The 26082-nt window shown below is 39.3% G+C and overlaps 1 protein-coding gene across 1 annotated transcript in view; it reads right to left on the reverse strand.

The window, feature by feature from the left end:
• Positions 1 to 8143: 8143 nt before the first annotated feature.
• mtnr1al (melatonin receptor type 1A like) overlaps positions 8144 to 26082 on the reverse strand; it is a 28021-nt gene continuing 10082 nt past the window's right edge. The window contains exon 2 of the mRNA XM_041989967.1: positions 8144 to 9246. Coding sequence (XP_041845901.1) covers positions 8477 to 9246 — 770 coding nt within the window. The 3' untranslated portion in view covers positions 8144 to 8476. The remainder of the gene's footprint in view (positions 9247 to 26082) is intronic.

The raw sequence follows: 26082 nt of genomic DNA on the forward strand, positions 1-26082 counted from the left end.
ATCCAGGAATGTTCTTAATAAATATCACTGTGACAATCGAAACATGTTGCTGTCTATGGGATGCCAGCACTTTGTGTTTATAGTTCACGTATATTAACATAAAGTTGACAGTGTAGTAAGGTTATATAGTAAGAAATGAACTCAAACATTTTTTTCAAAAGCACTGATGCACAAATTTAATAAAAACGTAAACTAAACTAAAATTTTAAGAAGTTTTTTTTTTTCTTCCTCAGTAACAAAACATGGTAACGTTCACCATCCTGCTACACACACTCAAAGATTGTCAAACCACATGATTAACTACTACAAGTGCATAACTGGATGGGAATTATAAAAGATCTTCCCGAGATAAAGTGGCTGCCGGACAATTATAATTTCAAGTAGGCTCAATCTCATTAAATCAACCAAATTTTTAAGTATATGGAGACAGGTTAGAAATGATCAAAATACATACCCCTCATTTCCACCGGGTGGGTGTTACGGCGCCACAGATTTGTTCCATCCTCTGTGGTGTGGCAATCTACACCGGAAGCGAATTGGAGAATCGTATGATTTAATAAAGTAATAAAGCAAAATGGAGTGAAGACGTCAGCTGCATTATTATCTTTCATTTAGCTCTAAAGTCACTACGTACATCTCCCAAACTGACGGAGGACGCGACATGTATACATGCTAATTTGCGTTCTTTATTATCACCTTCATGATGTGACTGATGTCTAAAAGCATAAATAATCATGGGTACGTGATGAATGGACATTTTGAGGCAAATATTCAATTTAATAAATGCTGCAAAAAAACCCTTGAGCAGCTAAATTCATGCGAGTAAAGTGAGGTAAATTTTGACTTCACTGTGTGGACACTAGACACACTTTTCCCATTTTCACCATGTCATCTGTGGATGATTTAAATGAGTTTTATTGCCTTTTTAGCCTAAAACAATGCTGTGTGCTATGTTTGAGAGAAAAAAAAAGCTGGAATCCAGAATGTGGCAAACTACTGTGTAATCACAATAATAGTAAGTAATGACAAATTTCAGTTTCACAAAGGAGGCTGTGCAGTCAGTTGTAAAACAGGACTTTCAGTGTTACCTATAGCCCATGAATGTTTTGATGAATGAATCCGTAAGCTAATTTGCTGTTTTGCCAGTTTGACCTGCAGACTGTAAGATAATCACAACATGATGCTCGTCAGCTGAGCTTCAGCTGCCAACGTCTTAGTTAATGACTTCTAATGACTTTTTCATCTGCACCGAAGCATATTTTTTTACTTCTTTTCCAAAGATGCATTTATAAGGACGCTATTATTTCCTGTCACATCCTCGGATTTCTCATCCAACTGCTGTCTGTTGCCCTTCTTTTCCTCCTTTCTCTCCACTCTTCCCTTCAATTTCTTTCCCTCCCCCTCAACTCCTGGTGGAGTCAGTGTGGCTGACCGGCAGTGTTGCTCCCGGCGACAGCTTCCTTGTCAGATCCTCCTCTCACCACAGCAACCACCATCAGACTAGAGAGGACAGTGCAGGGATGTATCTTGTGCAGGTATTAATGTTTAACTGAAGAAAAACCAGACAGCTGTCATGTTTCCACTGACAAGAATCACATAAAAACACAAAAAACCTGAAGTGATTTCCATTATTCAAAGGGGTTTTCTCTTACTTTCCTTTGTATCTCAAAGCCCTCTTTGGGTAGTACAATTTAATTTTGGCCAACCAATGCATTTAGAAGGTCTTCTAATTTCTAGTTTCTTGAAAACAAGCAGAAGTTCTGAAAAAATATCTTTTTGTGCTGGATAAGTTTTGTTGTATTACCTAGAGATGAATATATGTTTACAAATAAATAAAAACGTGAAGTGTGGGATGCTTAAGGTACACAGTGCTGCAGAGCTGCAAAACAGATAAAATAAAGCAACAAAGAAAGCATTTCACAGTGAATGTTCTTTTATTAAGACATGTTTTTCAGGGCTCGAGGGTTTCTTTTGTCTCACATATTACAGACATTCAGAGGAAACATTCTCCACGGCGATGTGCAAAACAGCGTATGAAAGGAAAATGGCTACTACATTCTCATACTGTATACTGCTAGCTTCCATTGCAGCTGTCAGGCCTTCAGCCACACACATTGATGCTTTATTATATTTAGGCCTGAGCACCAAAGGCGATGCAAAGACTTACTGAAATGCAAGCGTTTAATTTTATTCTTCCAGATTCCTCTGGATTCTTATGCCAAATGAATTGGGGGCCTGAACATGCCCCAAAACTCACCACAATTAGGGTAGCCCCCCAAAGGAATGTTAGGGGGCTACAACATTGTAATTTTGACAGTATGATCATTCAGGACTGAACTGAATATGTGCGGGCATATTCAGGAGAAATCGACTCCACAGAGCCTCTCGTGCGTTCCATGAGGTGCTAATGACCCTCACACAAAATGGGCTGCTGCACCGAATGTGACAGAAGTCATGAGCATGTTATGCTGAACATCCCTGCAAGACCACAGATGGTGCTGCAGTTAAGGGCTGAAATATACTTGCTGTAAACGACAGAATCACAGCGCAGCAAAAACGCTCAATACTGGAGGTCACCGCTAGGGGGCGTGCACAGCACTTGGATTTTGAAATAGTGAAAAGGTCAATCAACTGGTCACATTGTATTTACGGGGCATCAACCCCCAAAATGCTTCCAACTATTAAGGCAGAGTGTTTATCACTGTACAACAGGGAGAAAATATACAGATGCTGGTAGTTGCGGACAAAGTCTGAGAAACGGTCTTCAAAACTATCTGCCATTGTGTTTACTTTGGACCTGCCATGTTCATGCTCTTACGAACACCTCTAGACGCCACATGACACATTAATATGCGTCAACGTGAGCAGCCTACATGCTAAACAAACATTAGGAATGCGTGGCAGCCATGATATGTATGAGGACACGTCGTTCACAGCAAGTATATCCCATCCCAAGGGTGAGAGCACCGTGGCAGGGAGGTCGCCAGGGGCCACGGTGACTGCATAGGCCGAAGCGGCACCAGAGGTGCGAGGGCCTTCACCAGTGCTTGCAGCTTTATTTTTTTTTTTTTTCACACAAAAAGCTTAGATCATTGCATTGATTTTCAACGCTAAAAATGGAACAAAAGAACCTCCATGTGCTTAACAACAGGTAAAAGGCTGATTCAGTTTTTTTTTCTTTAGCCTCAGTGGACCAATTATAATTGCTCCTGTCCTTATCAGGATGCTATAACCATGGTATACTTATTCGTTGCCGCATCCATGAATGTAAATTAAAATCTATGTGCACTGGGAGGGTGAACCTCTGTCAGCTCGTTCTCTTTATCTGATTAACCAAAAAAGGCAAAGATCAAAACCAATTAAACCTTTATGAACTGCCATTTTTCAACTTTGCTGCTTTTGTTCATGTAGTGTTTAGGCACTAAACTACCTAGTTAGATGAAGTCTTTGGAGCAAGAACAGGCTGGAAGTTCACTGATCTCACTAAGACATGTTCTCTCATAAAAACAAGTTGAATTTAACCCTTTTGGGGCAATAAAAAAAGACATCTGGTAATATCAGAATGTTAATTTGTGAGCCTTTCACAGAGCCAAGCTTATGCTTTCTTTCAGGCTTTCATTTTTCCTGTTGATCAAAGCTAATCACCTCCACCTCAAGCTTCATCTCAAATAATTCTCATTTAAAAAGCAAATACACTCATTTTCAAACATGTAGAACTAATTTTATAAGTAAAAGAAATGATAAACCTGATTGATCATGTCAATTTAGACACCATTTAAAAGGCCAGCTTGATTATTTTACTAAGATAAATGAGAATACAGCTAACAATTGGTTGATTAGCTTCGTACAAAGACTGTGTTGAAGTCAGTCTGACTCTGCCCAAAAGGTGTACACTCCATCAACCAGCACCTCTATGGATGTCTTATTAATTCTTTGTATTTGTTGAGTTCTGTTTGTTTGTCTAGATGCAATTTAAACTGTAAATTACAGCCTTGGAGCTTTTGCTGTAAAATTGTTCATAAAAACTTGACAGGGATTTGAGGCTGCAATATTTTGGCACAAATAAAACACACTCTCCTTCCAACTGCAGCCCCTCTTGCCAATTTAAGTGTCCTTATAGGAACTTTGAATTGAGGAAGAACTAATCCCAGAGCAGCTAAATCCACACGCACACACACACACACACACACACACACACACACACACACACACACACACACACACATGTACACACATATTGCACACACATATGCACAGTGAGCTCATTAAAATGGGACTGAAGCAGGCAGATTATCACAGTAGCAACACTCCTCATATTCATACATATGCAACATTCATCTTTCTTTTTCCAGGAGTGTGAAACACAGTGATGTGGTCAGAATACTGTACAGAACAAATGTAGTTTAATTATTTATTTTCATGTTTCTGCTTTTTTTTCTTTCTAATTAATATTCAGATTGAATTGTAAAGGAAATGTTTGTGCTGCTGGGAGGTTTGATGTAGAAACTGAGAACAGTGGATGAACACTGATGACTGTCTTCTGTAAACAAACTTTAGACAAAAGTCCTCAGACAATTTTTATTGTCTGAGGACCAGCTGAAATGAAAAGGCCTTCAAACAGTATTGCTTAAAATTGGGACTTCATGGCCCTGTACACACAAACATGGGTTTTATTCTGTGTATTTGCACCCATCATCTGCATGAAAACACAGTTTTGGGTGCTGACATCAAACATTTTATAAAATACTTTCCAGGCTGACTCTTAACGTTTGTGCCTGTGGCCTGACCCCCCACCCCTAAAAAAATTTATTGATGTGTACTAATGTTGCTGTGTACTTTTTAAAAAATTTTTAAAAATACTACGGTGCATCAGGTGAGCCTAAGCAGCAACAGTTGAAGGTGTGGTGACGAAGTTTGAAAAACGATTGGATGTCGATACTTTCTGCCATTGTTACCAAAAGGTCTACCATGTGAAAACAGTGTTTTTTTTACTGTAGTTGGCAGCATGTGAGAGAGTGCCAATTTTTTACATTTTAGTTGTATCAAACCCCTCTGTCAACATGTTTGTATCCAGATAAATCCACAGGTAAAGTGATGTTATTAAGGTTTGCGATGCTTAGTTATCTGAGTCAGGCTAGCAGCTGTGCTGGACAGTTTGGTGGAATCTGCCGTCCCTTCATGTCTCTGGTAAAAAGTCACTGATGACACTGATAACATGTCTGGTTTACTGGGGCATGGGAACCTTTTTCACATTGTACATCAATGTAGTAATCCACAGAAGTGAAGTTCACAGTAAACACTACCTCTTACCAGTATTAGCTACCTTCAGCTGAGTTCAGACTAAACAATATTCACTGTTGTTGGTTTAGTTTACACTATGTAACCTACTTGTCTTGTAATCGGGACCTTTGAGGTTGTAATGCATTTACTGGTGAATGACAAGATATTTTTGCCAAACGTAGTCCCCGAATTATTTGAATAGTCTTCAAACTATGTATTTTCATATAAATACACCAAAGAAGTAATAGAAACTATGCAAAATGGTGTTTTTGCAATGGATGCTCAGTAGAAAAAGCTCCTTTTATGTTTTCATGTTGCTTTCTGAGTTTTCTGAATCAGAGCAGACTATAATCTCCTCACTCTGTTTCTTGTGCTCTTATTGTGGTAGCTGCTGTACAACTTTTCCCTTACCAACTTCACCAAAATATGTAGCATGTAGATATTTGATCAGCGCGCATGCCAGAGTGTGTGTCAGTATGCTCTCAGCATTATGAAGCGTTTACAGATGGCATTTGATGACTACTCGCTGAACACAGATTGGCCAAATTATTATTTTTTTTTTTTCTGTTTCTTTCTTATTTTTTTTAAAGTAAAGTACATATAAAGTACAAATACACTCCAAAAAGTCAACTAAGGCACCTGTTTGATTTGCTAATTAGAAATTTGTTCATTTAACTTGTACATATAGTGTATGTTTTCAAATCATTATTTCTGTTTGATTTTACGTAAAACGGTGAAAAATTCGATTAACCAGATTAACCTTCTTCAGTCTAGTGAATGATAATTACTTCAAATCAACAACTCTTGTGTAGTGATCTTGATGGGCCAAGGCTGAGGTGTGTGTGGTGAGTAGCGCGAGTGGTGTTTAGCTCAGATGGCTGAGCAGCAGCGGCATGAGGCTTCAGCTCCTCTATGCAGCTGTCCCAGGGTTGAATCCTGGCCTGGGGCCCGTTGCTGTATGTCATTTCCTGCTTTCTCTGACACCAGTTTCCTGTTAAGCTACTGTGAAAGAAAGGCCACTAGAGCCCAAAACTCCCATAAATAAAAAGTGTGTAAAGTAATTCATGTTTGTGTGATTTCATGGATTGATTCAGTTCAACTTTTAACTGGTGTTGGATGGATTCAAACAAATTTAACTCTATTTAGTTAAAACATTTGGCTTCAATTGAAAGAGAATAATCTGATCTGATGTAATCTGATTAAATTTAACCAAAAATGTGTTCCTTTAATTTAATAAAGAATGGGTTTTATTTATTTTATTTTATTTAATTGTGTGGAAAATGTGTCACGAACAAATTGTGTTCATCCAAGAAATTATTAGTCTCTTTACCTAGAAGTCAACCTCAGAAATTTTAGTGATTGGTGTGAGTTGCTGTTTACCTTTGTAAATATATATATATATATTTTTTTTTTATCTAAAGAAAGTCATTGTATGTTGCTTCATGTCTTTGCATGCTAAGAATTATTTTAGCAAAGACTGAAAAGATGGTAGACGCTTGTGCTTTTTTAGACCCAGATTAACAGCAGCAAATGTCTGATTAACGATGTAATTTGCTTAAGTGCAGTGGAATTGTTTTATGCTTGACTTGTGCTCTTCGGGTGGCCTGAATAGCTGTTAGCTAATTATCAGATTTCCTCCCTTATTATCCAGATTGAGAATGTGCTGAATCCTGTTTAGTGCATGCAAGACAGCGAATGTTATTACGTATTTCAGACAACTCTACATTAAAAAGTAAATCTAACAGAAACGTTAAAAGATATGCGTGAACTTTATTTTACTGACATACAGTTGCCAGTCTTTTAAATCTAAATTAAGCAATGAGTTCCAGATTTACCACCAGCAGACACGGCGCAGAACCCAGATTTAAAAACAGAGAGAGTACTGATATGTTTAGGGATTTTTTACTTGTTTTATTTTGAGGAAGAGTTGATGCTTTTCAAACGTCTGTCGGAAGAAAATGGTGTTTCTCAGGCTGTTGCTGTAGCACCTGTGCATTAGCTTGAGCTGTAGCTTTTACTATTTAAGATCAGCTTTACAAATGCACCACAATTACCAGATAGCTTATGACACAACGCATGGGTCAGTCAGTCGGTGGTGCAGTTGGTTTTCTAACAAATCACCAGTATGACAGAAAGATGTGTGCAGATTTTAAAGGTAAACCATAAAGCCACCAATCATATAGTCGGTGTGGGAAAATCTTCAGTTTTTGTTTTGTTATTTATATTTTAAACTGATGTTTTGTTTTTACAGACTGAATATGGTGTGAAATTTCCTTCACTCAATAAAGGGAAAGATTTTAAACTGTTTAAATTTCTTAGATCACTCTTGATTTCAAATTGGGATGCTTTTAGAAGGGGGAATGTTAAATCATTTCAAGTGAATATTTTCTTTTATCTTTCCCTGTTCTCCTCAAAATCTTATTCCTAAAGAAGAATATTAATATAAACTTTAAAAGAGATAATGCTCTTACATAAACACGACCCATGGCTTGAGGCTGTAAGAGTTCAGTATTGATGTTTGACAATGTGCATGTAGCATCTTTAATCAATGTGGACCCGTAATCCTCCCAGAAGCATCTTTTTTGTTATTTTCATCATTGTTTTCATTTTGCGATCTGTGCACATTCAGAAAAGTAAATCACATTATTTGAAAGTTCTGCAAGGTGTTCTGCAACAAAATGAATAAGATAGAAGATTATCACGTCATGTTAATGTCTCAACATCAAAATGAAGTAACAAGCTTTGAAAAAAAAAAACAGAAGCAACCATGTTTTCTTCTTTTGACAGTAATTTCATGACTCTCTTACCAGAGATAGTCATGTAGAAATATATTACTAAGTCAAGAGCTACTTTCAAACTCTGATCTCTGCCTTGCTCTCTACATTTTTAAAGTCTCTTAGTTTCCCTGAAGGCATCACTGATAACTTTGTGTGGCATCATTTATTTTACCTCATCTCAACCCTCCTCTTCACCTCCTCCAGCTATTAAAGTTCCACCATTTTTCTTTTTCATTCTAAGAGTTTGTGCTTCTTTGTTCCACAGTACCTTTATTTGTTTTCTTTCCCCTTCATTAGTCCTGCCTTCTCCTTTTCCTGTCAAGTTTTCCTTCATTTGCTCATGGCTTTTTAATAGTGTTTTCTTGTCATTAAAGTTAAAAATAACCCTTATTCATTGTGTCTTTGCTCAGTGTTTTATCTCAGCAGTGGAACTTGAAGATAATCAGGACAATCCTCTTGTACTCCTTCCTGAAATTGTGGTTCAGCACACCGTAGACGACAGCATTGAGACAGCTGTTGAAGTAGGCCATGAAATAGCTGGCCGTGAACAGCCATTCTGGTATGGCCCGGCTCAGCCTGGAGTCCAGCGCCACTGCCAGGCCGATCAGGTTTAGCGGGGCCCAGCAGACAGCGAAGAGCACAAACACCACAAACATGGTGAGGAAGTTGCGGAGGTCGTGTGGCTTGATTTTGGGCCGCGAGTCCGGCTTGACCCTTCGCCTCACCTGGATTACTAAGATCCAGATGCGGAGGTAACAGTAGGTGACGATGCCAATTGGCAGGATGAAGTGCACCACCACCACTGTGATGGTGTACAGCGAGCTGACCGACTGTGCAAAGGTGCAGGAGTAAACCCGCGGGTCGTACTGCAGCGACTCCACGAACCAGTTGGGCACAATGGCGAGGATGGTAAGTGTCCAGACGAGCACAACGTAGCACATGGTGTTACTGCTGGAGAAGAGTTTGTCATATTTTAGGTTGTGGCAGATGTAGCAGTAGCGGTTGATGGCAATACCAGTGATGTTAAAGATGGATCCGATGACACTGAGGCCCATGAGGAAGCCGCTGATCTGACAGTGGATGTAGCCTGCTATCCAGCCATCATTGAAAATGGCGGTCAGGACCAGTGGGTATGGATAGATGGCAACCACCAAGTCAGCAAATGCTAGACTCACCACAAAGGCATTTCCTGCAGATAAAGAGAGGGAAACAATGTGAGCATGACACATTTCTGCATATCATAATCCTAGATCATTCCAAATATCTTTAAGCAAGAACAACATCTGGAGAGTTTAGGTCAACGACATGACCAGGCCAACACTGTAATGTGTTGCCTGGCAAAATAAAGGTTAAATAAAAGAAATAAATAAGGAAGTAAACACACAAACTAAATGCATGCATTTCCTATTTAGAATTAGAGTAAATGTTTATTATTTGTGTGAAATATTTGACGTGAGCATGTTATATCCATCTGTCCATCGATCCGTCCATTATTCCATCCATCTATCGATCCGTCCATTATTCCATCGATCCGTCCATTATTCCATCCATCCATCCGTCCATCCATCCATCCATCCATCCATCCATCCATCCATCCATCCATCCATCCATACATACATACATCCATACATACATACATATGCATGCATGCATATTCCAGTACAGGGTCCTTAGGGCCTTGAGCCTTTGAGAAATCAAACATTTAAGACCCCTTTTGAGTCGTGATTCCAAACTATGAACTTTTTCTGTGAGGAAGAACGACTTTGAGGATTCTTTTCTGAAACAACCAACTTTAGGTTACTCAATAACAGAAAACAGCAGTGATTCTAAAATTTAGTTTATATTTGATTGTCAAACATATCTAACATGATTAGAATCTGCTTCCTCTTTTCACACTGAATAAAATTAGATGAAAACAATGAGTTCTTTTTAAGTTTTTATTTTTGTCAAACAGAAAAACACATCTGAAGATGCCCCTGTGATATTCCAGAGATCTACACTAATTTTAAAAAAGTACTTAGATTAGTTTATGTCGAATGAAAGCATCAGTTGCAGTTCTATATGCCTGCTTGTTTTTCCCTGTGCATTTTCTGACAACACACACAAAGCTGCCATCACGGTTTGACATGGCAGATGAGCTTTAGTTTCTGTACAAAGCAGCAACAAAAAATTGTTTCCTCTTGGAAAATCATTTCCCATAAGAAGGATTTTAAAAGTGAAAAGACTGAAAGAACTAAAAGCTGCTTGAAATCAATCTAAATGACTTCCTTTAAAATTACTGTATAAATAATATCGCCATCATACATAGTTGTGAAGCCATTTTAATAATTCTTTGATGACTAGTTATCATGCAAAAACACCAAATATACAACTTTCTCAGATTTCCAGTATGAAACTGTAAATGTAAATTAAATCAATATAAGTTTTTTATTATTATTTGTGGGACAGAAGCAATTACATTACAGATAATGGAACTATGATGATTATAATTACACAGGGACTTAAATCACTACTACTAAGAGCCATGTCCCTGTTTCAAGGGATTGTAGGAAGTGGACCAAACCACTATACTTTGCATTCACATTTAATGGTTTACGCTTTAAACAATTATATAATTATATTATATAAAAAAATATACTGAAAATTCTGAGAATATGGTCCCACCATAAACCTATCAGAACAAACAACCAAAACTTGAAGATGAGACAACAAGTAATTATTTCTCTTTGAAGGCTAGTTTTTATTTTTAACATATCTGCCTCTAATAGTGCATTGTAAGAAGGTCATTTTTCATGTTCAGCACTCAGGAAAAGACTTGAACCATCCCTTAATTTCTTTCAGTTTTGTTTTCAACCAGCCAGACTTTCTTGTAGTACTTATAAACAGGTCACCATTCTGAAGGACGTACCACCCATTCATGCACCTGAACAACAAATGGACGGCTTGATCAGCCTGTGGGCCTACCTCAGCAGTGGGTGTATTGTGATAAAGAGCCAAAACATGTTGTGATGCTGATGTACACAAATGGCGATGTGTCCTGTCGGTGAAGCCTTATAGCAGCCGTCCGGCAAAAATGGTGCAGACGCTAGGGATGTTAACATCTAGCCCTTTCAACAAACGTAATTCTCCAGGTTTGTGGATTTTCTGTCTAGTCCTTGTACCTGAACATTTTCAAAAGAATGTATTCTTTTGTAAAGTCTCTTAATGCTGACCTACTGCATTAGGTCAGTGTTCATCCTATGTTATGTATACACATAAAATACAACTATGCCAAGAATCCATTTTGTCCGCATGTATTTTTAAGCACTTCGTTACTAGCAGCTTGCTACAAAGATTTAAATACACCTTTTTATTTACTTGCATCTAAGAAAAAACATCCAAAAGCAGTTTGAAAGCATTAAATAGATTTTCACCTAAATTCACTAATTGCAGCTGTTGAACAGGATCAGAAAGCGATGTCCTATATAAATAGGAACAAATCCAGCAAAGACCTGACAGGACTTGAACCATAGGCTGATCCATCTCTTGTTCTCTGAAGCCTAATCAGAAATGGTCTCCATGAAGGGTGGCTGTAACGAAGCTATTCTTGGGGGAAAAAAAAACAAGTGTACAAAAAGAAGGGCTGAGTTGTTTTAAGTGATCATGAAAATGCAACCCAGCTCTTTCCAAGGATCAGAAGCAGACCGGGAGGGCACCAAGCACCAGGCAACCAGCAGCCACCACAGTGCACAGAACCAGGCATCCCACCATAGAGACAGCCACTAAGAAGGAGGCAGAGGAAGGCCACAGCCAGAAACCCCACCACCACGAAACAGGCCCCAGGGGACCAGATCAGGGGCAGTGGCCCTCCAGCCCTGCCAGGTACCAGCTCCCTGAGCATTAGTCTGGGGTAGGACCCTGGGTCCTGTGAGCCTGAGAGCCACCCCCGCACAGGGAAGGCAGGGCCAGCCAAAACAGCCACTCACTGCAGGTCGGTGCCCTCCCCAGTGCCAACCGTCAAGCACCCCGGAGACCACAATTCCACTAACTCATTTCGCTAAAACTTACACTCCAGACCCAACCCACGTCTCCAAGCCCATATCGGAACCCTCCAACCTGGCCCTCCCTCTCCCACCAAGTAGAGATGACCAAGGTCCTGATTTACTAAGATCCCTAATGAAGAGTGTAAAATTGTGTGCAAATAGATTACACATGTTATTTGTTCGCTCCTTTATTTTCTTTTCTGCTGACTTGTATGCTGCTTTAAAATTACTCCTCACTATTGTGCATATGTACAAATACAAGCAGGATTGGCATAAACATAAGGAGCTTCATCTGCTTTTCTCAACATGCTCCAAAGTAAACATGGTGATTTTAACAGTCTTCATTTCTGTATCACATCCTGTTTCCTGTGCACTACAGTCAGAGGATCCCTGCACCCTCCCTCACATCGCCACCAGAAAGTCTCCTGCTGACAACCACTTGTGAACAGCATCTGCATGCACCATTAGGGGAATTATTTTCACCTGAAAATAATTATAAATAAATCTCCAGAAATAATGTGTGAAAATAGCCTCTGTTGTAAACTGCAAGTTTTGTCCTGTCCAGCATTGCAGCAAGCATGTTACAACCCCTACAGGGTCCAGAGAAAGAAAGGATGGAAACACAAGCTATTGGAGACAGATACGTACAGTAAGAGCAAATTTATTTACAAATATATGTATACACAAAAAGGAATCACTCCATTCACTAAGTAAACAAAAAGTATCAGAATATCCTGTTACTAAATAACTTGACATAATCACCAAAAAATACCAATAGTCAACACAAATCATGCTGTGACAGGAGCAAAAAGCCCACAATGGCAGGTAGCAACCACTAAAGGAAACAGACAAAGAACTGGAACTCTACAGCAACCAAAGCTGTATGGCAGCAAAACTCTGTCTTCGGCGACAACCTGAGTTGTATTCAAACTTAGTTCCTGAGCACAATGGCAAACTGTGCCCCAATCTAACACCAGCTGTCCAGAATGAAGGTGATCAGGAGCTTATGTAACAAGGAGGCTTCATGAATAGCCAATCACAATGGAGACAGAACTGCCAGCAACCAATCCTGGAGACTGAGGGTGGAGCCGCAGGCACAGGATGAGTGGCCAACCACCTGCAAGCATTGGCACAGTGAATTTACATAAAAGCCCAACAGGCTGACAGGGCTGTCACAAAGTGGAATGATGGTCTGGCTGCTGTGGTTGCTTTGCAAAGGGGAGCTTTATGGGTATCTAGGTAAGACTCCTCTTGACAATCTGATATTTTATTAGGGTCCGAGCCATACAAAGTATGGCGAGACCCTATTGTAGTTGTAATGTTTTTTATTTTTCTCCTCCTTCTTCTAAGTGCTTCGACCCCAAATTTGACCCCCTAAACACCCATGAAAAGTTGTGAAACTTGGCACACAAGTCAAGCCCGGCGAAAATCGCAATATTCTACAGTCCGCATAGACTTCAATACAAAATTGGCTCAACAGCGCCACCTAGACACCAAAAAAATCACACAATGAATGGGGTCCCAAAAGTCTACTTCGACGTAGGAACACGAAACTCGGCACACACATGTAACACCCCGAGTCGAGCAGAAAAGTCAATGAAACACCTGTTGCCATGGCAACGGGGCACCCGCCATCTTGGCATGTGCGGCCATTTTTTTGCCATTTTTTCCACTTTACACACATCGGATTTGAACGAACTAGTCTGAGGGGATTCGTGTGATTGACTCCAAACTTGGTGGGAAGCTTCCTGACAAGTTGGGGACCAAACAATATTCAAAACTTTCTAATAGCAGAAAGCGTGTTACCGTGGCAACCGACGGAAAATGACCTTCTCGCCATGAAACACGGTTTGCTCATATCTCCACAGAAATACATGGGATCTCCACCAAACTTGACAGTATTCATATGTGTGACACCCCAAGTCCAGCAAAGAAGTCAATCGAACACCTGTTGCCATGGCAACGGGGTGGCCGCCATCTTGGATTTCATTGCCATTTGAATGAACTAGTCTGAGGGGATTCGTGCGACTGACTCCAAACTTGGTGGGAAGCTTCCTGACAAGTTGGGGACCAAACGCTCCTCAAATCTTTCTAATAGGAAAAACCGTGTTACCGTGGCAACCGACGGAAAAACCCTTCTCGCCATGAAACACGGTTGCTCATATCTCCATAGGAATACATGGGAACTGCACCGAACTTGACAGGATTCATACTTGTTGGGTCCTTAACGCGTTACACCACCTGTTGTCATGGCAACATCGGGTGGCGGGGTCCAGGCCGCTCGGACCCGATGGATGCCGCTTGCGGCTTTAATTGAAATTATTGTTTATTTAATTTGAATTACAAAATTTAATAATACTGCTGAACCTGACCAGAGGGGATAGAAAACAAAGGAGAATCATGAACAGAAATGAGTGTATAGAAAAGAAAGAGGAGACAGGGAGACAACAGAAAGGACAAAAGAACGTCTTTTACAGGAAAACAATGAGACGAGCAAGCTAAAAAAAACAAAAACAAACATGTATTACAGCAAACACCAGAGTACCAGAAACACACACAAAAAAGTCTAAATTAAAGTAGCTCTTAGCGTATAAACCCAGAGGACAACTCAGCGACTGTGTCAACATGCAGAATATGAAAACTCAAAAATGAGTGTGATCGTGCAAATGCAACCACACCTCCACAAAAGGCTAGGGGCAGGGCGGCCCAGAGACCCAGGCAATCAGTAGCAATACCGGAGCACAAATCCCAGCCACCCCACCACCAAGACGACCCTGGAACCATCCAGAAGGTGGCAGAGGAAGGCCTAGCCAGAGCCCACCGTGGTCACTGGGCACTGGCCATTCAGGGTGGGCAGAGAACTCATCATGCAACCCCCTAGGTCACGTCCAGAAAAAACTTTTTAGATATTTGAGAGGTTTTTTTAGAAATTTAGGAGTTTCCATTACCGGTTTTTTAAATTGAAATATTTAGGTTTTGCGCAATTTTGGGAGTAATGTTAAATATCCAAATGTAGTTAATTTTGTAGTTATCATAGTTTGTTTTGTTTTTTTTAGAGCATTTGGCTTCAGTAAGTTGGTTGAATTGACAAGAACATACACAAAACAAAGAAAAAAGCCCAAAGAATGGAGCAACTATTACTGGAGAAAAGGAGACTAAAATAAATAAAAGATAAGTCTCCCATAAACAGACCCACTAACAACAGATAAAAACCTTCAGGCTAAACACTTAGTCTGACTGCGCACTCTTCCAACTCTAACAGCTGGATCATTAAACTTTCCATATTTAATCAGTGATGCTTTAAAGCTTTCATCATCATTACAGGATAATGAATAAAACTGTCAAAAGCATCTCCTGTACACATTCACTCCAACAGTGTGCACTGTAACCACTTCAGAGGGTTCGAGCACCTCATTCAAACTTAATAATAAGATTGTTGTTACTCCCCAGGGGAGGCGCACACACTGGTTACTCGTCACAGTTGCAGGTGGAGTTGATTGTATTCCAATTTTCAACCCTTTGTTCGGGGAAATACAGTATTCTTTGACAGTAAAAAAGCTCTCACCCTGCTGTTGTGCTGTAAAGGTCTCTTTCCTACATGGAATAATTGAGTTTAAGGGTCAGATTTAGGAGCCTAACATTTACCTGCTACCACCTAGTAAACCCTGCTGCATTTCAATTGTTTTTTTTCCTCCACTGTTATAGCCATCATAAACCTCCCTGCATTAAACTGTCTTAATATGATTAGTGCTGCAGGTCGTATTCGGTGTCCAATATACAGTATTTCTCTGCAAACATAATGAAGCTAATTCAGTCTGCAACTCATGCACCTTTGATTAAAGCTGCTAGTTCTCCATTTCTCTTGGACTGATTATTACCTCTGCCAAGGTGGTTGGTTTGTCTGTCTGTTAGCAACATACTCTTTAAGTTATGGACAGATTTTGACTAAATTTTCAGACAATCTCAGAAATTGAATAAGGGACAAGTAATCAATAAAGTGATTTAATATTGGGTATAAGCCAGATCACCACCTGGATCCAGAAATTTTGTAAATGATTCTTTACTATGGGGAAAACAGTGGTAATTTTGCCATGAGGGCTTCTAACACAAAAAAAGTAATGTGCACAATCACTGGAAAAAAATTAATAATAATAATACAATGGCTTGGTAGAGGGCTACACTCTCTGAGTGCTTCTAGTTTTAATTTCTGTTATCCCATCTTACTGTGTCCAAAAAATGAATGTGGTTTCCAGAGTAGTGTGACATGAAAGCTAGGACTGAAAACCTAAAAGAGGCCATGTTGGGTAGCAGCCTCATCACTGGACCCTTTCCATAGTAAAGCGTTTACTGCTTGTACATCCAGTTATTGCTGTAAAGTGGCATGATTTCACATGGAATTATGTTTAATTTCTTTAAAAACTTGTATTTTGGGGCTTTCATTCTTCCTCGGCTGAGCGAGGGAATCGAGCACAAGTGAAGTCAAGCATCTATTGCAGTAAATCTGCTGAACGACACTGTATTCAGAATTATGCCACATATTTCTGTGAGAATAAGTTGTTTGCTCTGCGCACATTGCATCTTTACTTTCTGAGGTCAGGTGGTGGTAAATAGACTCTGACTCAGTGGTTGTCTCAGCACTTGACCTTTACTTTAACTATGATCTGCTCTCATGAAAACTGTACCTTAAGGAGAGCTCAGATCAGGACTACAATGACTAATTGTGCAGAGTAAAATGTCAAAGAAAGATGTTGCCGGGTTGAAACCTTCTTTGCCTCAGAGGTGTGTCTCACCTTTTTATAATTGCCTTTTTTCTCTTTATCAAAGTACAAACAAAGGGAGTGTGGTCATTAACCTTGGTAGCCTCAATAACACCTTGTTAAACCTGCATTCAGTATTTATCACCCCATGACTCCATCTTCATTATGAGGAGGCATCATTGTTAATATTCTGGGTGATGCACTTTGTCTGCTGTACATCAGACGTTTCAAGGGAAGCGCTGGTATCAGAAAACAGACAGGGGACTTGTTAACCACCAGTCAGTTTGTATTAGTAGGTGGTTCTGTCTTTATTACTGTGTTTGCCTTTGGCTGCAACATCCCTGCTCTGATGTTAAGTGGAGATTTATGTTAATGAACCAAGAAAAAAAATGAAGCTGTGGTTAGAGGTTCAATTCCCTGAGTATTTGAGTGACTCATTAGTGCTCTTCATGCAATAAACCTGAAGATGCCTTTAATGAAATTTCAGGGTTTACAGCAATGCAGTTTGATGAAGGGGAAAAATGGAATTAAAAGTATCTAAAATACAGGATATATACAGTATATATGCAGTGTATACACACACACACACACACACACATATATATAGCTGTGGCCGCAGCGTTTAGCTAAACCTAGCATAGCAGGACCACTTGTCTGTATCTCAGCCTTTGTTTCTTCAGTGTTGATCTTTTTTTTTAATCTTTACCTTCTATATGTCTTTCAAGTGTAACACTACACAGCTGGAGTACTGTGGTTACACTTCTTACAACCACAGTTTTCCAGCAAGAGTCGCCTAAGCCTTCTAATGATAAATGGAACAGCCTGCTGTGCTAATTAACCCGATCATTAAGACAAATGATAACTTTATTTGGAAAGATCTCTATCAGTGCAGTGTGATCTTTGCCTCTGAAAGGCACCAAGAAGTTATAGTAGTTTCAAAGTTATTGGTTTTTACACATTGAAATGCAAATTTATTCACCAAGTGGTGCCAAAATCTAATCAGATCATCTTCTCTGCAGAGAGAAGAGCGCCATGAACTTTTTTTTTCTCCTTTAGTGCTCCTGAGTTTATCTGTTTGTTGCAGCATCTCTCACACACAGGCAGATGCCAGCATGAGGGAGCTTCTGGTAACCAGAGAGTCTGTTTTGAAATGGGATTCTTGCTGCACTCTGAGAGTTTCAGTGGCTTTTCCCTGCAGTGAGAATGTGGCTCCATCGGCGTCTCTGATCCTGTCGGCAGCTCTGACTGCTGCTGCTGGTACCTTGTTGAAGTTCAACAGTAAACACTGCTGTCAGCCTCAGACAAATATCAGGCTTCAGTTTGTGGGTAAAAATAGCCACTTTTTTATCAGCTGACATTTTTAGATATGGAATATTGCTCTGACACATGAGATGGATGTTATAAAACTGAGGTTGGGAGCATGGAAAGAGTCCTAAATAGGTCTGAGGCAGATTTAAGAAATATTTTAGTCATTAGTCCACAGAAAAAATGCACAGCATGCATAAAATATTTTAAAATGTAAAGACAACATGCATGCCAGTGAAAACCGTACATTTTTCCAGTGTCGCTTTTAATCCATGAAAATTACAATTTGGGATTGAGAATGTTTGTCTTCCTGCTTACAACTTAGTGAAGATTTAGTTAAATGTAATGTAAAAGGTCCAGAATCACTGCTTTAAAATAAGTGTGTGCAAATGTTTAACCACACAAGCAGCACACAGATCTGTCAAGATGCATTTACATTAACTTTGTTCATTTTAATGAGACCTGTCAAATGATGTAATCAAGAGAGCGTCTTTTGCTGCAATGCAATGCAATGCAACACCTTATAGCAAAAAGCTGCAATGGCCAATCAAATGCATGAGATTGAATTTATCAGTTAAAATAGTTGCCACAGTCACAATCAGGGCAAAAAAACAAAAATTACTAATCCCAATTCCAGTTATAAATATGACCCAGACTTCTGGGATCAAACCCAGAAGCAACATATTTACAACACTGAGCCTTCTCCAGAACTGCAGCATCTTCCATTTCCACTGCCATGGAAATTATTGCAGAATATTAATTTAAACATCCTTTTTTAAAGGAAATTGGAGATGAGAAATATTTTGACACTTGACACACTTTGAATTCATGTTGATGCATATCTCAACAGAACTTCAGATCATAGGAACTGATGCTAACCATCTGGGCGTGTTGCATCACCAAAGCAGATGGTGTGAGCCAGTAGCCACTAAAGCTTTATAACCTTTGATCAATGGGAGGCTTTGATAATTAGAGACATGATTTTTAGAGTTTGGATGGCTTTAGAGAAGCTAATAAAAAACCCATAATTGTTTTACTTTTGTGCGTTTACTCAACCATAAACAGCAACAAATAGTGACATTTTTTGATCAAATGCCAGTTTGCTAGAAGAATTGCAGCTTTTATTAACATGAGATGTTGGAAGTCCTCTGTTGAAAGACCCATGTTTGGGTTGCTCCATAAAAGGACCCATTTTGTTTTAGTTTTTAAAAAAGAAGAAATGCACATGACAAGATAAAGAGGTAAAAAAAAAACAAATAAACAAAAAAAACTGCAAGGATAAATAATAAAGTCGCGATTCAGGACTGATTCAAAGTCAAAAGATCCCTTTTTTGTATCCCTTGGGAAAAATTAGTCTTGGACAAAAAGACTTGCTGCACAACACCCGTCAACATAGGAGACAATCAATATACAAGTCACCAGAAAAATTACACAAAGTCAAATAGGTAAAAAAAAACCCATCTTGTTCCCATACCTATTAGTCCTCTGCAAATATACAGTAAACTCATATCCAAAGACATACCCCTTCCCAACTTCCCACCACTCACTTACCCTCACACACCGCATTCACATTTGATCATTTAAAAGTTTAACTGATAAAGTAATCAAGGAGCTCTTACATCTATTGCGCTTACACAGAGGGACTCTGTACCTCCTCCCTGAATTCATCTTTGTATATTCATCGTGCAAAACATGTTTGTCATCTGATAAGTCGTTCCTTGCCAGTCTGCATGTGGCCTGCTCAAAAAGGTCTTGAGGACAGAGGGGAGCCTATGATTTTGCTTGCTGTCTTAAGATTAAAAATCTGTATTCTTGATTTTATGGTGAGATTACCAAAGTAGCTTGTGATACCATATCTAAGGACTGATTCAATAGTTGCCCTGTAAAAGATTCACGTTGGCCTGGGTGAGTTTACTGAGAAGAAGGTGCGGCTGTATTAGGTTAAAAGCAGAACTAAAATCAATAAAAAGTAGGCTAGCATATGCAGCTGGACATTCCTGGTGCTTTAAGAGCCTCTCAAATGATTTAAAAGCATTCGAGGTGAGTGATGCTGGACTATAATCATTCTCCGTCTGTGGAAATGTTTTTTAATGATAATGATTGAGATTTTTCTGTATGAGTGTTAATAGACAGCTGAAATAATCTTTAGCATACAGGCAGACATATTATCTGGACCTGTGGCTTTGTTTGTATGTATTGTTTTAAAACCCTTGGTAACCTCCTGTTCAATAAAAATCCTCACATTTTCTAGAACTGCATTCATGCTTGAATTAAATAAAGTTTTTTCGTGACTAAACTTCCCATGGTCTAAAAATATTATACAAATATTATTATACATTTAGATTTGAACACAAATCTAAAATGCTTCTGTGATTATGCTAATATGGCCCCACCCACATCTCCGCCCACTAGCAGACAACACCGCCTACCCTCTCTTTGTTATGCAGAGATCTGTACATGTTTAAACCAAGCGGCAACCTCCGCCTGTAAAATGTCTTTTAAAATCCGCCTATGAGGAAGTGCAAAAAAATTGCAGTTCACCCCTCATCCTCTAGGGGCTGACTCCAAAAAAGAGCCCACATTAAAAAGACCAACTTCCCAGCAGAAATAAACATGTTTAAAGCCTGGTACAAAAAAAAAACATTTTGGGATTAATAGGTCAAGTCATGACAACTGTGAGGGGGGTGGATTTTTTTTCTAAGTCATCCATTTGGATGTTATTTAGTCTTCAAATTCGGCATAATTAGGGGCATGTCCTTTTGATTGACAGGTATCCCATAACCATGGAAAAAAGTGAAAGTGAAGCACAACCGCAGTTTTTAGTCGGCTAACAACGTGCCTTAGCTTTAGCCCACCTACCTTCATTAGCTGGTTAATTACCGTTGCTCGGGGTTAGCTCGGTTAGCTCTTAGCTACAGGCAGCTCAGAGTTTGATGGTTGTTAATCATCTACTCCCACCTTCACAGTCCCCCTCCCAGCTCGACTTCTTTGCCCATTTTTGAAATTTTCCAGCACTAATGACACGCGTGACGCTACCAAAATGGCAACGGTGGGCACGCCCAACGAGCTTCACTTTTGCTCTTCAAAAACCTATGGGTGACGTCACAGAGGCTCCGTTCGTCCCTACAGTCTGTGGTTTGAACCAGAGAGAGATTCTGCAGAAGAAGAGCTAAATTTGACATCACCTGCAGGGGAAAATATCATAATGTTAATTTGCTCACTTTCAACATTAGAAGAAAAGCACCACTCACCAACCAAGTGCTGAGACAAACAAGTTTTTTATTCCTGCAGCGAGCCAAGCGAGTTCTCGGGTAAATGAGCTAGCTCTCTGCTGGGAGAGGTTGTGGCTCACTGTGCTGAGAACTCCAGAGCTTCTGGGCTGATAGGCCAGTCTTTAGCTCTGCTAGCTTCTCTACGCTCGAATTCTGCAGTTCACAAACTCCAGGTTCATTTGCACTGAGGCTCCTTTAATGTGCTTTTACTGTCTTCAACACCTGGCTAACTTCTCATAGCATCCAATTACTTCTCATTAAATCAGATTCATGCAGCACATGCCAATTAGTTGTAAAGCCTCGCCCCACAAGTAGTCAGCACTTGTTATTTCAGTAGTTTACAACACATTAAAAAAAGTTAGGTGTATTTATAATAGTAATGGATTAGATTTATATAGCACTTTACATTGTGTATCCATTGTTCATTCACACACACATTCACACACTGATGGCAGAAGCTGCCATGCAAGGCTCTTAACCACGACCCATCAGAAACAATTAGGGGTTAGGTGTCTCGCTCAGGGACACCTCGACATCAGCTCTCCGGCTGGGGATCGAACCACCAACCCTTGGGCTGCAGGACGACTGCTCTACCAGGTTAAAAGTTCATGCTACACTGATATAAAATAATGAATATAGGACATTTCAAAAGAAATCACTGAAGAAGAATCATGTAATAGAAATTTCTAGAGACAAAACCTTCCAGCAGTGGAGGGTAAATCTAAACAAAAAATGTCAGGGTGTCAATAACTTCTCATGTGTTTGCTGTAGTTTTGAAGTCTAAATGTGAACAGTATAATCAAGAGGACTGTTCATAAAAAACTGACTATGAACCAGAACATTTAGTGGCTGATTCACGGTTCGGACGCTTCTTTTGTTTATTTTTATTTTATTTATTTTTTTTGTGGTTAATCAACGTGTTAGAGAACAGCATGTCATGCAATAAATACTTCAACAATGAACAGTTGTACAGGTGCATTCAAAAGTTTAGAAAAAGTCTAATTAAGTTCACCTGTAAAGGTTATAGTGCATTCTAGGTACATTCTGGCATCACACAAAAAGTTGAATATCCTCTATAACTGTCCATGAGGAGTGTATGTAGAACAAAAAGACTGCCTGAAGTCTCCTTTTTAAAACTATAGGTGGTGTCCTGTAGGATCAAAGTAGGAATTTTCAAATGGTTTATTTTGCTCAATATGTCCTGTTTCTTTAAAATTTGCCTTTCTCTGTTATAATTGCTAAATTGTTAAATATCTACAACAATGAAGTTTAAATCATTAGCAAATAATTGCATCTTATTTATATTTATTAGCTCTACTTACTTTGAAATGAGGTTGTGGCCTTGTTAAACTCTGTGTATGTATGTATGTATGTATGCTTTTTCTTTTCCTTTTTCTGTACAAACTTAATCTGCCCCTTGCAGCCAACAAAATGATGTCTTAACACAAGTGTAAAAAATAGAGAGGACATTGTTCATGGTTTGCAGATTTGCGATAATATTCTTTTTTTCATTGCTTCCTGTCACGTCAAACTTGTAAAGACATTTAACGTCAACACAGAAGCAGTAATTATGACTGAGAAGCTTCTCTAAAAGCACTGAGAGGACATCAAAACCAAAACAATTGAGGACAACACACAAAGTCCATTATTTTAGGTAATTAAAAATGGAATGGCCGTAGTGTCATGCGGTAGTGCCTGCCATTTTCTCCAAATCTTTGTATCTATGTAGCCTGCAAACTTTTCTTCTTTTTTTCCCTACATGATGTGGTATCAACTCTGGGAAAATTCAACAGACTGGAAGACCTGGTGAAATCTTGTTTCCTGTTACCGTTTACTGATTGAGTCATTCAAACAGAAAGGAAAGTTACATTTCCTTAACGTACCAATGTCATCTAAGAAAGATATTAAGTTTATTATTTTCTAAATAAAAGGTCTCACTGACGGATTCTGTTGTCTATTGCAGAGGATGCAGACACCTGATACCTGATCCACACAAGATTATACTTTTTACTAGCCAACAACTGATAAATGTTTAATATCTTAAGACAGATTTGAAGTGAATGACTTTGAGGAAAACCTAATTTCTTTCTGTCATGAGAGTAAAAGTATATTTTTAAGGAAAAAAAATCACATTTGAGTCTGGATCTCAGGGTGTATTCAGCATTAAAGATGAGCTGTGTCTCTAACGCCCACAGCAGAAGTTGCATCCTCTTCACTCCAACACCGAGAGCACAAACAGACAGAATTACAGCGAATGATAAAGCATCTGAGCAGTTAAAGGAAATTAGAGAAAATAAATCACAGCGCTGTGGCAGCTCTCTGCAGCGTCCTAACTCCTCGGGCAGGTGAGCTACAGCAGCGGCGGCAGCAGCAGGATGAGGTCTGAGATCAGGTCAGCCTCATTAGACATGATGTCAGGGAGAAAAGAGAAGTCATGACTTCATGTTATGTGTTGCAGCACTGCACATGTTTTCACATCACACTCACCTGCTGGCTTGTTAAGCTTCCTGCCAGCTGTTGTTATTGTCATCATTACATCTCTCCTCTGCTCTCTGTGGATCAGAGAGTTTTTCTGCTATGCGTCATTACTTTGAGTTAACCACAGCTAACAATTGCACTGGCAACCCAATCCAATACATCTAATTAGAACAACAGCCATTCAACCGTAACAACCATATGCAGTTCGTAGTTTCTCCCTACCCTCTGAATGCACAGATGTTTATTTCTCTTAATTTAATTAGAGTTGGGTAATATCAGGGTTAAGACCACAATAGGAGTGATTGTGTATAAAAGAACAAGATTATGGTTAAAATGATGAGAAGTTCATAGTTAACAGAAAAAAAATTCTCATGTGAAAGACCAGCTACCCTTCTGTTCCAGCCTAAACTTTATTCCATCAGGTAACTTTCTTCTTTGCTCCTGTCATAAACTCAGGATCTATTTTCTGAAGAGAACAATGGAACCTGTTTAAAATGTGGCAAAAATAATCTGCAAATGTACTCAAAAACAGGCAGATTAAACCAAACTAGTAGAACCGCTGATGTAGAAATATAGAAGCATCAGGATGTTCATTTTGATGGTAAAAACATTTATAAATAAGGCATAAATACGATCTTATGAAAGGTTTTGGTTTTGTAAATAGATTGGGAAAAAAAGTCCTTTAAAGGTGAGGAAATTAATGTTTTTTATTTCTTTCAGATCTACTAAAGGAATAGATTACATAACAAATAATAATAATAATAATAAAAAGAATCACAATTACAACTTCATTTCAGCTCCTCTGGCTTTTATGAAAGCTCAGATTCTTTGACACATTTATCAAAACAACATTTTTCATCAGTGTGATTCCATTTTTCTCATGTAGCTGGTGGCAGATCAGCTTTGCAAGATGGAGCCTTGACATGGACCTTTTTCTTTTTTCCACTTGCACCCATAAATTTGAACTCAGTATGAGATCTGGAGTGTTTGTTGGCCGTATCACTGAGTTGATATGTCTTTCATGGATGAGAAGAAGAAAGAAAAACACTTTTTTTTATCAGTATATTTCTTACAAAACACACCAAAATTAGTTCTCTGATATTAACCTATCACTAGTTACACCAGAAGCAGTAGGTTGCCATTTTTCCAGCACCTGGAGGGTTAAGGACCTTACTCAGGGGCCCACAGTAGTTCACCTTGTTGCCAGCCCAGGGAATTGACCCCAGGTTCTCCAGACCCAAGCACACCTCTGTGTCCACTAGGCTACAACCCCACAAACAAATTTGTTTGTAAGTCCTACTGACAAACCTTGAACAATGTTTGTCATATTCACAAACATCGTTGTAACTGCCATGGCACACATTTTGCCACACCATGTCAGTGTTAAATGTGCTCACCAATCAGCCTTATTCAGCCCACCTGGGCTTTTCATAATTGTTTTCCTGTCTCACCTGTGTGCAGCAGTACTTAAGCTCTCTCCAGTCTCTGCCAGATTATTAACAGCCTTATGCAAGTATGTCAAGTAATCTTTCCAAGCACCTGCCTGCAGCTTGCCGACCAAGTTCACCTTCCCTGGATTACCCTCTCCGTACCTGGCCCACTCCAGACTTCTTCAGCTTCCTGGTTATCTGGACATTGACCCGCACCCAGTTTCTTGACCACCGATTTTTACCTATACCCTCCAAGTATCCTGACATCTGCCTTCCTGTGTATGACCTGTAACCAGTATGACCTGTTGCTGCTTCTCTGAAAGGAGAGGGGTGCATAAAAGGCAGGAAGTGTGAGGAGGTGCCAGGTGTTTTTTAGGCTGGTGATGAGGTGAGCCTCATGTTGAGAGTGAGCTTGGTAAGCAACTTGTTTTTAACATCAGAGTGGCTTTTTCTTTTTGGGACATTGCACACAGGCACTTTTTATTAGAGATGGAGAAAGTGAAGCTTTCTAAATCACTGAATCAATATGAAGCAATGGTTCAGTGTTCTAAAGCATTTAACACGATAAAATATGGTGACATCTGCTGGCCAACATTCAACATGGCATCTTAATGGAAAATAAAGGTAATAAAGGTTCTATGTGCATCTTGAAATCTGAGCGGTTTCTCTTTAAAATATCTTATTATAACTGTTATAATGTGAGTGTGCCAGCATAAAATGCTGTCTATAAATGTTTGCTTTGCAAGATTCCCTCACTCTCT

The sequence above is a fragment of the Melanotaenia boesemani genome, chromosome 7, assembly GCF_017639745.1.
Source record: "Melanotaenia boesemani isolate fMelBoe1 chromosome 7, fMelBoe1.pri, whole genome shotgun sequence".
Classification (NCBI taxonomy): domain Eukaryota; kingdom Metazoa; phylum Chordata; class Actinopteri; order Atheriniformes; family Melanotaeniidae; genus Melanotaenia; species Melanotaenia boesemani.